A 15,265-nucleotide genomic window follows, 5' to 3' on the forward strand; every position below is an offset into this window, starting at 1 on the left:
ATTGATTTGTTGGTGGTCTTTTTTTTGCCAAATTTGGTGATGCCAAAAGCAAGGGTTTGAATAATTTTATATTGATGTCAACATGTAGAGTATATATGGGTGCAAGTAAGTGGTATGAAGTCTACATCAAATTTTTTTCGAATTTTTCACCAGCGAAATTCATGAGTTACTCCTACGATTTTAAAATATTATCGGGTACTTTATAAGTTTGTATATAATTATATCAAACACCTTTAATAACTTATTGGTTTTGATTAAGTTAACTTAAATGACCCAAAATCAGTTGATCTTTATCCTAATTACCCTAATATTTCATGGCATTATTAAAACTATTTTGACCGCGTGAAAAAATAAGGGATTTATATAAGGGACGTTTTTGGCATAATGTGGGTTAATATGCGAATTAGGTTCGAGTTCAAGTGATGTCAGATCATTAAAGTTAACTGAATCAACACCAATCAATTCTTGAAGGTGTCTGATACATTATATGCAAATTTAAGGGTACCCGATGAATTTTTAATAACGCCATGGTACCTCATGAATTTCTTAAAACCTCAGGGGTACCTAGTGAAAAATCCCAACTTTTTTGAGGTTAGAAGTTTCATTTAGATTTATTTAATAAAAAATTGTTATAAACTATTATATAAAAACATTTGTGAATAACATCTTTCGACAACCACTGGCTGACTTGGATGTTATTCGACGCGCAATAAAATTGAGCATAAACCAACATGTCATCTTCAGCAACTAGGATATGGGAAGTCGACTCCCTAGAGCAAATGCTCACTTTCCCCTCGGCTTCCTTGTTGCCAATCTTGGCAAAATCAACACATGGCACCCATGATGTGCAAATTCTCATTGATGGTTCATGGGAAGCGAGTACACAAATTGGGAGTATAGCCTGGGTTACCACAATCACCCACACCAATAAACAACGAGAAGAAGAAAAATTGTTCACGCCCCTTCCGCCCTGAAGCCCTAGCATGTCTCCAATCTCTTATATGGTCCAAGCAATAAGGGTTTGAGAATATTTCAATCTACACTAATTCAGCAGTTCTTGTTCGTTGTCTGTTGTCGGCCATGGTACAAGAGGAATCTATTCAGTTGACATTAGCAGATATCAAGGACTTGGCTTCAACCTCCAATCGGTGTTGTATTACCAAAGTTGCTCGGAAACAAGTGCGACACGCTCATGACCTCGCTCACGCTATTCGTATCTCTCGCATTTCTTTTCTAGCGTATCATTTTCTTTTCTGTTTTACCCGATGTCACAAAAAAAACTCACTTAAATTTTTTATTGGAGTTATGAATAAAATCAACATATTGTTTAACTTTTCTGATTGGACATCGATCAAGACTTCTAACAACTCCTTGGCTTAGGTCCCATTGGCCCAACCTGAAAAGTTAGTAGTCAGTAGTCACACTCACATTCATCTAAGATTTTAAAGTTATGCTTTCAATAATTTTTACAATACAATCGAATTAACAGAAATTGAGAGAATGAGAGGGGGGACTAGAAAAATTGCGTGAACAACCCTCAAAGCATAATATTTGGGCACTTGTACCTCATAATCATGGAAATTACTAGGAGCCACTAACTTTGTAAGTGGATGTACTTTGTAACTAAACAACCATAAATCCCAATTTATGTTTCACAACTCTTGTTTTTTCTAACACGTTTCTGCCTTCCATACCTATCAGCAGGGCCGTCTCATAGAAAACAGGGGCCCTGTGCAAAATTTAAGATTAGACCCCTATAAGATTACGATAATAAAACAACATATTAACATTCTTATTTTAAAATACAGAATCATCTTGATTAATAAATAATATTAGTTGTATAAGTTTCTATATCAAAATATATAGAAGCGTTTTTCTTGCTTTTATAAGCAAAATGTCCCATTTATAACAACTTTAAAGTTGGAAAAATAAATTACAAAAATATATAAAATGCAATGTGGTAAAATGGAAAATATGTTCATGAATTTTTAAAAGGATAAATGTGTCAAGTATATACTAATATTAACATTTCCATGACAAGTTCAAGGGAAAATGTCATAAAACTTTGTTCTGGATATGAAAACATCTACTTTAGAAGATATACAAGAAAAAAAGAAGTGAAAAAGGGTTGTTGGATAAAATAAAACAAAAAGCAAAAGTTGAGAAGAAGTGGTTGGCTGACAAAATAAAACAAAAGGCAAAAGAAAAAAAAAAGTGGAGCAGCATCATGGAGTTGGGTGTCGAACTCGACATCTATTGAAATCAAAATCCCAAGATCAACTTCGCGGCTACCACCACTGAGCCAATTCAAACACCTTATAACATTATTGCAGCAATACGGTAATATACGCAAGCAACATATGGGGCCCATATGCAGGCGGGGCCCTGTGCGGGCGCTCACCCTGCACAGGGCCTTAGCCGGGCCTGCCTATCAGGCTACCAACCCTTCATAAAAGGTCAACCACCAATTAAAGTAATCTCTTCTTCTTCTTTTTTTATTCTTTTGAATTGTTTAGTAATTGTTAATATAAAGATGTTAACGGATAAGTGTCAGTTCAGTGGAGTATCATCCTGAATTTCAGGGTATTTTTCAGGGTTCGGATTATCATCCTAATAATATGTTGGGAAATTTACTTTTGGATTGTTTAGCCTTGTACCCGACCTCTGAGCTATTGTGCCCTACAGGTTAGGCTAGGGGTTGGTGTTCGTACTAATTATCTTTCCTAATTATTTTTTTTTAAAAAAAAAGTATAAAGATGTTAACATTTTCTTAAAAAGAAAAAATAAAGAGCTCCGGAAAGGGGAAAAAAACTTATATTTGCTAATCTATTAACAAATTATCTATGAAATTTGTGTTCGGTTTCTTATGGTATCATCAATTATCAAATCATTAAATAAGAAAATTACGACATAAACGATGTATTTAAGCAATGTTGAATCATCAATGAAAATCAATTGAAGTTTATGCCTAAAAATCGAGTGTTATCTCAACCCTTGAATTATTCTTGTTTATTGGATTAGGAAACTTAGAAAGATTTGCCTTGTTTAATTAGTCCTAGCTAGACTAACCATCAAAGAAAATTCATCTTACCATGGATTCTCGAAAGGGGGCCAAAAAAACAATCAGCTATCTACAAAACACTTTTATACATACAACTGGTCAAATCAACTATCAACTATATCAGATAATACAATCAGCTAATACAATCAGTTAATAACTATCCGATAATTGTCAAACAGGATCTATATAATCAAATCAAACTCACGAACCAAATAAACTAAAATAACCTACTTGCAGTTGCCACCTCTCACAAAATACTACTACCTCTGTTTTTTTTTTAGTTGCAACGATTAGACATTTTCCCTCTCTATTTTATGTCAAATCATTGCAACTAAAAAAAACAGAGGTAGTACTATACACAACGGTGAATGAATAAGCAAAACCATCATTGTGTTTCTGATCTATAAATAGTAATGCGAGAGAAACGTATTTGCCGTACAAATCATATCAATACAAGCAAGCAATTTCTTAGCCCCATATATGATGTGGTAGAGACATCATATGTGGCTCAAAGGATAGATTCAATCATTCAATCATTCAATCATTCAATCATTCAATAATTAAAATTCCAACTAATCTAAGATCCAATATATGGCTATATCTCATGTTACATAAACAAAATGAAACAGTGTTTCTGATCCTATGCATGATTGTATTTAAGTATTTAAATAGGCTCCAATGCAATTATCAATTACAACAATAATTGTGGTCCATACCAAGATGTAATTTCCACAATTGAATTGTTCCTATCAAACAAAATATAATTTGGAAGATTATTTATTATTTGGCGATTTTTTGTCTTGTTTGTGATGGAAACACATACTCTATTGTATGCATTTATTTTACTCATGTACAATACATCTCTTTTTGGTGCAATGATTTTTGTAGATTACATATTAATCTAATTACAACTAGATGGTATTACATGTAGTATACTTAGCCCTTCAACCCATTTTATTAGACTATATAATAACATAAAATATATTGACTCTGTTTAGCAATTTAGCACAGAACAAACAGTCCCGGCCTGAACAATATGGAGGTCTTGTGCTAATGTTCAAAAATAGTCTTTCATATATAAATCTTTTCTCTTCAAAATCTTTTAAATAAATTCCAAGAAGAACCGAATTCAAAAAACTTGTAGATATTTTAGCTATCAGCTTCAAGTATTTTATGTTTGCAATTCTGTTTTTTTAATTTGGGGCCCTTTGAAAGTGAGACCCTGTTTCATTTCCTACTTTGAACATGTTAAGGGTCGGGCATGAGAACAAATACCACTAAATTTACATATTTTCCGCTTATATTCTTTACAACTTTTTATTATGGATTAAAGGAAGTGTTTGGTTTTATACATTGAGAGTACTAGTACTATGTGCCGTACATATATGATATACTAGTATGTATTATTTATCCTTAACGATCAAATTAAATGAATACGTAGGATTGCTTCCCACATAAACATCATCAAAGTTCTCCAATTTCATCACTCTCTCGCCCTGGCCATTCGGTGTACGTGTACGTGTACGTATATGTGTATGTGTATGTGTATGTGTATGTGTATGTCAGTATGTATGTACACTCTAAGCGAAAGGGGGAAAAACATTTAATTAGCATGAAATGCTACAACACATGTAGCACCTAGGAGCTACAAAAATATGGTACACCACCACATATTTGTGACTTACTTCATGCATTTAGAACCCATGCACATTTTAGACTCTTATATATTCATGTCTAAAAATCCCATCTTTAAATCCTTTATATATACATATACATATTTATCTAATTAAAACACAAAAATTTGTCATATCACAATTAAACAAATTCAAAAAAGGAAGAAAAATGGAAAGTGAAAAGCAGAAGAATAATAATGGAGTAAAAAAATTCTTCCAAATGCCACTTCACTACCCAAGGTACACCATAGATGACTACCAAAAGATGCCTGAAATTACTCTTGATAGGCTTCTTGCTGAGTATGGATTATCAGTCAAGGGAGACATCGCCTTTAAGAGAGAGTTTGCTATTGGTACTTTCCTCTGGTCTAACTATGCTGATGCAAAGAAATTTAATTAGCTTATAATTTCCCAACTTTACTATGTACTATGTTCATGTCTTGAAGATATATATTATATATATTACTCCATTAATGGAGGAAAGTAAGCATATTATTACAATGTTGTCGTTACATATTATATATACGCATACATTAATTCATATACTACATCTGTTTCATATTATTTGCAACGATTAGACATTTTCTATTCACACCTTAAGGGCCCGTTCGATATTACTGTGGTTTTCTGTTTTTTGATTTTCAAAGTCATATGATATGTCCTATAATGAATAAAAAAATAGTCAAACTTATTGGGAACATGATGATTTTGAAAACTGACAACTAAAAAGTGAAAATTACTCTTTCTGGTTTCCTGTTTTTGGTTTTTTGTTTTCAAAAAAACTGAAAACTGAAAACAAAAAACGATAACGAACGGGCCCTAAGTCGTTGGAAATGAAACGAAGATAGGATTTTACATATGGTAAATCATTGAATGTTTCATGAGTCACTTGATTCTCATTTCTTCAATGTCCATTCGGTTGGTTCTTTATTTTTGTGGAAGTTGCTGCAATATATAGACCATCTCTTTTAATAATTTTTGTTTCTCGTAAAGCAATATATAGTGTGAATACGTGGCAATCAAATATGTTAGTATCACTGCCTCAGTGGTATGAGTTGATGGTTTCTGACCAATTACATAGAAACGAGGTAATCATATGGTTATTAGTTTTTTTTTTAAGTTGATAAGATGAATGACCTTACTGAATTAACACCTTGTATAGATATAATAATTAATCAAGTTTACAAGTCAGACTCCTTAAAAAAAAAAAAAAAGGAGGGCGATTATTAGTTATACGTTTACAAGTGCTACATTATTTGGCGATGGTGGCTATGAAGAATTGAGAAGAGATTATGGGGATATTAAATCAGTAGTCGAGCAATAATCTCAAAACTATGACATAATTTTCTTCTCTTGAATGAAAATTAACATGCTAAGCGAATTATTAATAGAAGGTTGAAATAAGTTGAATCATGACATATAAAAAAGTAAAAAAGTCTTGTATACCGACTTAAGTTATTTGGTGTCTCACATTCGATCCTTTTTATTATTTGAAATTAAAGGCTTCTGACATGCAAAATCATGTGCTCGACGTTGGTTGATAGGTATCAAAACAATAGAAAGAAGATTCTAAAGCATTGCCGACGTCGTGTCATGTCATAATCGAATGAGGTATGTCATGTGGCACGCTTCATACTCAAGCTTTAACATTGATCATCAAGTACACTCAGCCCTGAGGGCCTCAGAACCTAGTTGCGGGTATGCAAAAAGCTCCTCCGTATAGGGTTTTACTTCAAAAAAAAAAAAAAAAATTGGTTTTATTTGAAAGGGTCTAATTTGAAAAATATCATATTTTGTATAATCGACAAACACTCCACATCTTCATCTCTATACTTCGTAATTTACGCTATCCCTTATCATTTTTATCAATCTCTTTCACCAAAAATTCAACCTTTCATATCTTTAACTTTAGTATTGTCATGAATACTTTTTCATAAGTATCAATAATAAATCAATCCATCAAATAGTATTGATTCTCTCTACTTTTTATGAAAAATTATGGTCCTTTTCTCTCATTAACGAGAAAGAAAAGGTCCAATTTTCATTATATAACAGGTCCCCATAAATATCCAAAACGGCCCTGAGTACACTCCATGACTCGAGGATCCGTCCCATCTACACTTTCCATTTTTTTCACGTTTGCCCATACACATATAGGGGCCGTTTGGTTCAAAATATAAAATACAAAAGAAACAGAAACAAGTAAAGGAAATAGTAAAACATTTAATAAGTACCGAGTTCAAATCATAATATAAAAATGGAATGGTAACCATTACCACCAACTAATGAATTTTGTTACTTGAGGAGAAGGGGAAGGTAATAAATTGGAGGAGTCCAATACCACCAAATAATGGCCCTCAAGGCATGCCACGACATTCGGTGCAAGGTCCCGGGAACGTCTAAAATTGTGACTTATATATTTCAATTTTGACTTTTTTCGGGCTCCTTCGTGTCCGGTCATATTTTTTTCGCCAAAAATAGTCCTATTAGTGATGCACGACTTATAATGCATTTTCGGGTTTTTCGCACCATCTAAATTGCCCCCAGAATGCCCTCAAACCACCCATTTGTGATTTTGTGGTGCAACCACAAAATTGGCCCGAAACGGTGTAAAAAATATTCTTACCCTCGTTCAAAGTCGTGCAAGTCCTTAATATACTATCCCATGTCTCCTCGAGACATTCCACGACTAAGTGCACATACATGTCCCGGGGACGTCTAAAACTGTGACTTATAACCTTCAATTTTGACCGTTTTAGGCCTCTTACGGGGGCGGTCATATTTTTCCTAAAAAAAACCTTCCTATGGGGTGTGGCACAACTTATAATGAATCTCGGGGTATTTCGCACCATCTAAATTGCCCCAGAATGCCATCAAACCACCAATTTGTGATTTTGTGGTGTAGCCACGGAATTACCCCGAAACAGTCGTAAAAGTTGTTCTTATGCCCGTTCAAAATCGTGGATGTCCTCAATATATCATTCCATGTCCCCTCAAGGCATGCCACGACATTCGGTGCACGGGTCTCGAGGACGTAGAAAACCGTGACTTATAGACTTTAATTTTGATCGTTTTAGGGCTCTTTCGAACCCGGTCATATATTTCGTCGAAAACCATTCTACGGGTGCGACACGACTTATAGTGCATCATGGGGTGTTTCTCACCATCTGAATTACCCCAGACTCCCATCAAACCACCCACTTGTGATTTTGTGGTATAGCCACGAAATTACCCCGAAACGGTTGTAAAAGTTGTTCTTATGCCTGTTCAAAGTCGTGGATATCCTTAATATACCATCTCATGTCCCCTTGAGGTATGAGACGACATTCGGTGCACGGGTCCTGGGGACGTCTAAAACTGTGACTTAGCCTTCAATTTTGATGCTTTTAGTGCTCCTCGTGGCCCAGTCATATTTTTTGCCGAAAACCTTCCTATGGTGTACGACACAACTTATAATGCGTCTCAGGTGCTTCGCACCATCTGTATTTCCCCATAATGCCATCAAATCACCATTTATGCTTTTGTGGTACAGCCACGGAAAGACCCTGAAACGGTTGTAAAAGTTGTTGTTATGCCCATTCAAAGTCATGGATGTCCCAATAGATTGGAAATTGCTGATTGGTTCTGACCTCTTAATGTTATTAATATCTTTAATTACATATTGGTAAAAATTTAAAAAAAAAAAAAATTTCATAACATATTCAATAGGACGAATTGAATAAAATCCCACATTATTATGAATTTTCTTATACTTCATAAGAATATTTTGTAAGATTTTTTTTTACTCATCAATAGTGCTAAAATTAGAAATGAAAAATCTATTGTAGAACACAAGCATTATCCATAAATTAATATTCTCTTTGTTTCTTTTTTTTCTTCCTATTTGACTTACACGGTCGTCAATTCACATCTTTGACTTAAATATATTTCATTCTGTATTAAATTATAATGGAGTTACCTAAAAGAAGTTCTGCCAAAACTAATATGGTACGCTTTTTCTCTCCCCTCTCTCCTCTCTATTTTCAAAAACCCTAGCCTCCATTATTGATTTTTAAAGGGGCTTCCATCGGTTTTTACCGTTGGAAAGCCCCACTTTTGTTTTTTATTTGTTTTTAGGTTTCCAATAACGATTTCTCCCTCGAAAGAAAGGGTTTTCGATCTCCTTCGTAAGAAAAGGTTTTTCGATCTCCTTCGAAAGACAAGGTTTTTCGACCTCCTTCGAAAGACAGGGTTTTTCTCCTCTTTTAGAGGGGGAATTTCTACAGGTTACAATCCGGGATACTAGATCTAATGGATTGCCGTGAAATTATTTTGTTGGTGAAGAATTATGCAAGATCACAAAGGTTATCAATTTTTCGAATACGGTCAGATGAATCCGACGGAAATCATCCTCACGACTACAAGGGATCGTTAGATTGTCTCTCCAACAAGGCTGTATTTTCCAGCGATATAAGCGGGAGATGTTCCACATTGCAAGATTTGTTTGACGATCGTAGTTTTTATGAAGGAAATTTTTGTTTGATTCAACTTATGTATTTGTTTGATTCGATTGCTTATGTAGATGTCGTATGACTTTTTATTAATGAATTAATTTTACTATTCAAAAAAAAAAAAAAAAAAAAAATTATAATGATTCAATATTAATAAAGTACTCACTGACACGAATCAAACAAAACCCCACATTACTATACTTTTTTTATTATATGTTGAAATAATTTAGAAAATTCTTTTCAATTGTAAATAACGTCAAAATTCTAAATAAGAAAAGCAAAAGAAAACGAAGAAATTGAAGTATTTTCATTGTTTTTTTTTATCACTCTTCATTTTCAGATTCAACGTTGATATATTTGACACCTTATTCTCTCTTTCTCTCTCTTATCAGATTCAAAGTTGATATATTTGGCACCTTATTCTCTGTTTCTCTCTCCTATCATAAAGGACTTTATTTTTATACTTCTCCTCTCCAAGTTCTTATATACATTTCAACTTTTGCAATTACTTCATTCGTTTAGAAATAGTTGCACCATTTCATGTTTTAACGTTTGCCGATGTATGATTTCAAACATTAAATCTTCAATCATCAATGAATAATAATTATAAAACGTTAATATTAAAAAAAAAAATACATTGAGAAGAATCTAACAAAATTCCATATAACTATGCTTTTCTAAAATATAAAGCACCAAAAATAATCAAAGTGTAAGATGTGAATGGTGCAAATGGTACAACTATTACTAAACGGAGGAAATATTAAAAAAGGAAGAAGGTAAATTAATATCATTTATTTATAAAGACAAATCCAAATTGCTATAAATAACCAAGTAGTGATATGTGCTAAACAGAGAAGCGAGTCATCTTTTTTCTAATCAGATCATCCAGTCAACAGTCAGAAAGAAACTGTTATCTTTGTTATCTACAACAAATATTTAAACATACTCCTACTTTTATCCACCAAAGAACAAAAGAAAATACAAGAAAACTAAAAAGAGAAACTTCTATACTGAAACCAGGGCACGAGATTGCAGTAGCCCATGCATTGACAACATCCAAGTTAAACTGCTTGCTATTAACACCAACTTGATTTTGCATCATAACTATGGTTGGGAAAAAAAAAGGCACTAAATGTACCTAGAACTCTGCCATGATATGGCAGGAGGATTAAAACTAAAGGCGTCTCCTGAAACGTCTGCCAGTCGGATTCACTGATTCTGCAGGAATTCCTGTCTCTGCTGCGAGATCAAGCCCAAACACGCTGCTGCTGCTCCTTTTCTTGCTTGAAGGCAAACCTGAAGAATCGTCCACTGAGGCGACAGTCTGGAGTAGTTCTGACAGCAACGACGGACAACTCTCTTCCAAGTGCCTGAAGCCTTCTGAATGCATCACTGCTGAAAATACGAAATAAATAATGTGTGAAAAGAAAATTCACATCAAATTGAATCATAGAAATTATATAGGAAAAAGTAACACGCGCACACACACAATAGCACTGCTCTACAGTCGTGACATAAATGCCAACAATGGCAAGAATTATCCTTCCAATGCCTAAAAAAGAACATAGCAGCAACTTCTACTCCCAAATCCCAATATTAATCTCCAAGTGTCTCCATCCCCCGGGTCCCCACCCCCTCTTCTACCAGCTCAAAACCTAAGAGTAAACACCCTCTACCAAAATTACGGACGTGATTCTGCTCATAATACAAACAGTCACATGGTCTTCCCATTTTGAACACAATCCTCCATCTATCTAAAGCAGCATTCCTCTTTTTGGAACTGAGCCAGCTCAGAAACACATAGACCCCGTAGAACCAATGATCACAATACTCCGGAATAGAAATCACGAGGACAGAAAGTGATTAATATACCACAGTTCTCCATTAAAGGGAAACAAAAGGCTAGGAGGTCCTTCTCTAGCCACGTTAGTTAAAAGCTCCCAGCATTTACATGGGCTCATAAGTTAAGAACGAAATGCTTCACAACTGGTTACTCATAATTCTTTTTTTTCCTTGGGGTCGCGAAAGGGGAGGGGAAAGGTAAGGTATCATACCCACTCCATGCGACAACTGCAAGAACAACCTCTACCTACAATAAAACACTTTCAGAAGTACAAAGATTTGGAAAACAGGCTACTAAGGAGATTTCGATCCCATAATTTCATCCATCACTCAAGTTTTAAAGGGTTAATAACTTCAATTTTCCAGCAGTACAAAGAGAAACATATAATAGTAAACAATTAAAAAAAGGGGGAAGTTAAATGCAAACTTGTGCACGGAAAAAACCATAAATTCCCATTATTGTTTATTTTCGCGAAAACCAATTTTATTAAAAAAAAACCACCAAAGAATTAATAAATAATGCTAGTAGCCTATATGTAACCAACAGTGTCAAACCACAATATCACTTAAAAGCATTTTCCAGAGAAGGAATCAGTTAATATGAGGATGCAATCTGCTAGCTCTTACATGCCAACCGAATCACCATGGGAACCATCCTAGTCTCTATACCACTCAAGCACAAAGTGCTAACCACTCCCCTAAATCAGTTACCTTTCACAACCTCATCTTGAAATATCTCTTGCTGTTAGGGAATCAATTACCTAATCTACTGTTTTCCTCTTGCAAAACAAAAACGCTAGCCAGAGAAACAACTGGAACATCACCCATAAAAACCCAATAAAATTCTGAAATCCAACCCCAGAAGTCTTTCAATTTCCCTTTATATACTGTAGCGCACCATCACCAAGAGATATATAGGAATACAATCGCTTTATGAAAAACTGCAAGATGCAAAATACATAGCTTGTACAAGAAACTAAAGCAGATTTAAATGATTTAACCTGACACAAGACCGTCAGATTCTACAGGGTAGACGCACCATTCAAGTGTGCTGCAGCAAATTTCAAACAAGCACTCTTCAGCTGCACACATCTGTGCTGCTCAGCTAGCGAGAGGGTTGTAGGCACAGTTTCAACGGTTATTTCATCACATAATTTGGATTCACATATTAGTTTCAGCCTGTCTAGGCCAAACCGGTCAGCAGAAGCCAACAAATGTTGCACCATGATTGTAAACGAACATGAAGTGTTTGAGCCCATTATTTCATGAACATCAGGAAGGCTGTCAGAGTAAATATACAGCAGCATGGCCTGCAAATCAGATGACAAGCATGTCAAGTTAGAAACAGTCACTAATGTCCCCAGATAAAAGCAATGCTACTCGTAGGATGCATACGCACAAGCACAATTAAGCACCAGAAGGGGAAAAAAATCGATTCACAAAGAAAGCAATTGCATGGAGAATCATACCTCTCTTGTTCTTAGTCAAACTAAAAGGTGGTTTTAGATTACCTATTAAAGAACCCAACAAACATATTTTTTCTCAAGTGGGACTAGAAATGATTGTCAAAGACTCATAGGAAAACACACACATAAATCACAATAAACCTAACAGCAAAGGCTCAATTTGTAAACTGTAATACTAAGAGATCTGCATTGCTACTACATCATCATCATTGGTATACATAGTTGCAAAATACATATACAAACTATACCACTTTATTGCCCAACACTCAGCCTAAAGCAGGGTAAAGAGCTTAAGTAGGGTACAAACTAAGCAGGATGAATATGTAAATCACTAAATCCTGCCCCAAAGGTGGAATATCCAGTTTAGGCTCCCTATGTAGAATTTCATAGTATTACCTATTTTTATTGATAAGTTGATAAAATGCACTGAGGTTGTGAATCATATTATTATCTACAGATATAGTTATTTACTACACAAGTTAGGTTTCAGATGCAAGCCGCACATCATACAACAAGCAGAGTCAGAAATGTACAAGTAACAAAAGAATATGTCCCATCGGCTATTGAAGAAGTCGGAAAAATAAAACACATGAAATCCCCAGAAAAAATTTTATGGTCCAAATTTATAAATAAAATTAGATAAACGTTGGTTTTATTTGTTATCAATTTGTTTCCTGTTGTCACTCAATACAAACATAATTAGTAAAGTTTGACAAATTTCAGATTCGCTATACATCCTATATCATAGAATTTTGATATTCTAAGACCAAATTCTCGAGATTGGCGTAATATCAAAACAAGCACTAAGTTAGTAAGAATCCATATGTAGGTTGTTAACTCAGCCACTAAGGTAGTTTCCATAAACCCCTAGAGAGAAGGGGAGAAATTAAGCAATGCATATAAACTAGCTTATTTTGGTGCCAAACACAAACTATGGCAATCAACATGCAATAAAAGTTGCATCAACTCTAGTAAATGACAAAAATAAGAAGGAAACGGCTGATACAAAAAACTTCAAGTTTGTAGTTTGTAAAAAAGGACAATTATATAACAAGAATACCCTGAATATAGACGGTTCCACATCTTCCACCACCACTGTATCCATATCTGGATTTCCGACAAGTCCAAAGAACTGCGCTTTGAATACAGGAGAGCGAGCAGCAAGAACCAATTTATGGGCATTGAATGTATCGTCTCCAACTTTAAAGACAATGTCGCACCCAATTTCATTCTCAAACAAATCTTTAAAACAACGACCCATATCAGATGGTGGCATGTTTATGCTATATTGTTTAGGTCTCTCCATACGACTTCTAACAACTCCAACAGTGCACTCCAGCACAAGGCAATCCTCCTTCAAAAACTCCGACGATTCCAAAGCTGGCCTCCTGAAGAAACGCTTGTATCCCCTGAATATTTGAAAAATCGACAACTAGTCAGGCAAGAAAACATGCTTTGGAACAGAAAACAAAACAAAGCAAGACATTATCATCAAGAACAGTGCATTACAACCAGATAAACTTTAATAAGGCCTTTATCTTCAAGAATTTACTAAGTGCAAGTTCATAACTCTTTTAAACTACAATGTCTTCAAATATGATAACACAATAGGGCACACTAAAGCAGCTGATTGCAAAGTTTTGAACCAATAATTTTCTTTAACAATCTTAACTTTAAATTCGAATCCATAAATTCCACATTCTATAACACTTTCAATAAACTTCCACATAATCTAAAAGCAAAAACTACAAATCCAAGAAAACCCCTCTTTAAACAAACAATTGATCAACCAAAATCACCAAAACTTAAAAGATTAACATACCACATACTCCCTTTATACTTCAAAGTATACGGCCCGCTTTCGAGAGCCCGATGGAAATGACTATGAACCTTGTGTTTCTTACTCCCAGTTTGATCAAGCAACGTCAATTCAAACAACGCCCTAACATCTGTGCCATCGCTAGCTAACGCTATAAAAACCGAAACATATGTGGAGCTATCTTCAGGGTTTTTACCATCTGGGTAAAAATATATCGCCCAATCATACCCACCAACGGTAAAAATGTCGCTGGAAACGTATTTTCCAGCACCCATACCTTTCGCAAGAGAATACCCCTTGATTTCGAAACGGTGGGACCCATTTACGGTCTCAATTACAGACTTCGAGGAAGATATATCACAAATTTCCGCTCGTTTTAGGTCTGGTATAGAGGTGGTTACTTCGCCAGCGTCGAAATTGACCATGATTTCATGGACTTTCTAGAAATTCGATGGTAAAACCCTTTGATCAAACCCTAGCATGCGAAATTGGGGAATTGAGAAATTCCTCGAGGGTTTAAGGAAGACGAATTAGTTGAATTGGAGGGGAATTTTGTTGGGTTGGAGAGAGATTAGATGATTAACGGAGAATTGAGGTGAAATCGAGGAGAGAGAAAGAGGGAATTTGGGGGTTTTTGAGTTTGGGGATTTTGGAAAAAAGGTTTGTGAATGTGAATATGACGAAATCGGTTTTATTGGAAAGTTTTATTAAGACAAACAATTTATGAGTTTATTTATAGAAGAAAGAAGGGGAAGACATGAGACGAGAATGACAAAGGATTAACTATATTTTTTCTTCCGCGTTAGTGTGGTGTGCGGGTCACAAACTAGCAAACAACTACAGTACTACTCCTATTTCTTCCAAAATCTAATTTTTTTTTTAATATTATTTCCTCTATTTCATAATACTCGCTA

General features: G+C 34.8%; 1 protein-coding gene across 4 annotated transcripts; it reads right to left on the minus strand.

Moving 5' to 3' along the window:
• Nucleotides 1–9,997: 9,997 nt before the first annotated feature.
• Nucleotides 9,998–15,088, minus strand: LOC104904649 (BTB/POZ and MATH domain-containing protein 3). Of its 4 annotated transcripts, none has more exons than XM_010692979.4 (4): nucleotides 14,355–15,088; nucleotides 13,593–13,941; nucleotides 12,106–12,376; nucleotides 9,998–10,616 (listed from the first exon to the last, which is right to left on the minus strand). In XM_010692979.4, exons 1-4 carry the CDS (start codon nucleotides 14,774–14,776, stop codon nucleotides 10,399–10,401), a joined length of 1,260 nt encoding a protein of 419 aa, XP_010691281.1. In that variant the 5' UTR covers nucleotides 14,777–15,088; the 3' UTR covers nucleotides 9,998–10,398. The 4 variants fall into 4 exon arrangements, with proteins under 4 accessions (XP_010691281.1, XP_010691271.1, XP_010691298.1 ...); XM_010692969.4 differs by having other exon boundaries at nucleotides 9,998–10,619; nucleotides 14,355–15,083; XM_010692996.4 differs by having other exon boundaries at nucleotides 10,555–10,616; nucleotides 12,068–12,376; nucleotides 14,355–15,087.
• Between the last annotated feature and the right edge of the window lie 177 nt (nucleotides 15,089–15,265).

The sequence above is a fragment of the Beta vulgaris genome, chromosome 2 (assembly GCF_026745355.1).
Source record: "Beta vulgaris subsp. vulgaris cultivar EL10 chromosome 2, EL10.2, whole genome shotgun sequence".
In the NCBI taxonomy this organism is placed as follows: domain Eukaryota; kingdom Viridiplantae; phylum Streptophyta; class Magnoliopsida; order Caryophyllales; family Amaranthaceae; genus Beta; species Beta vulgaris.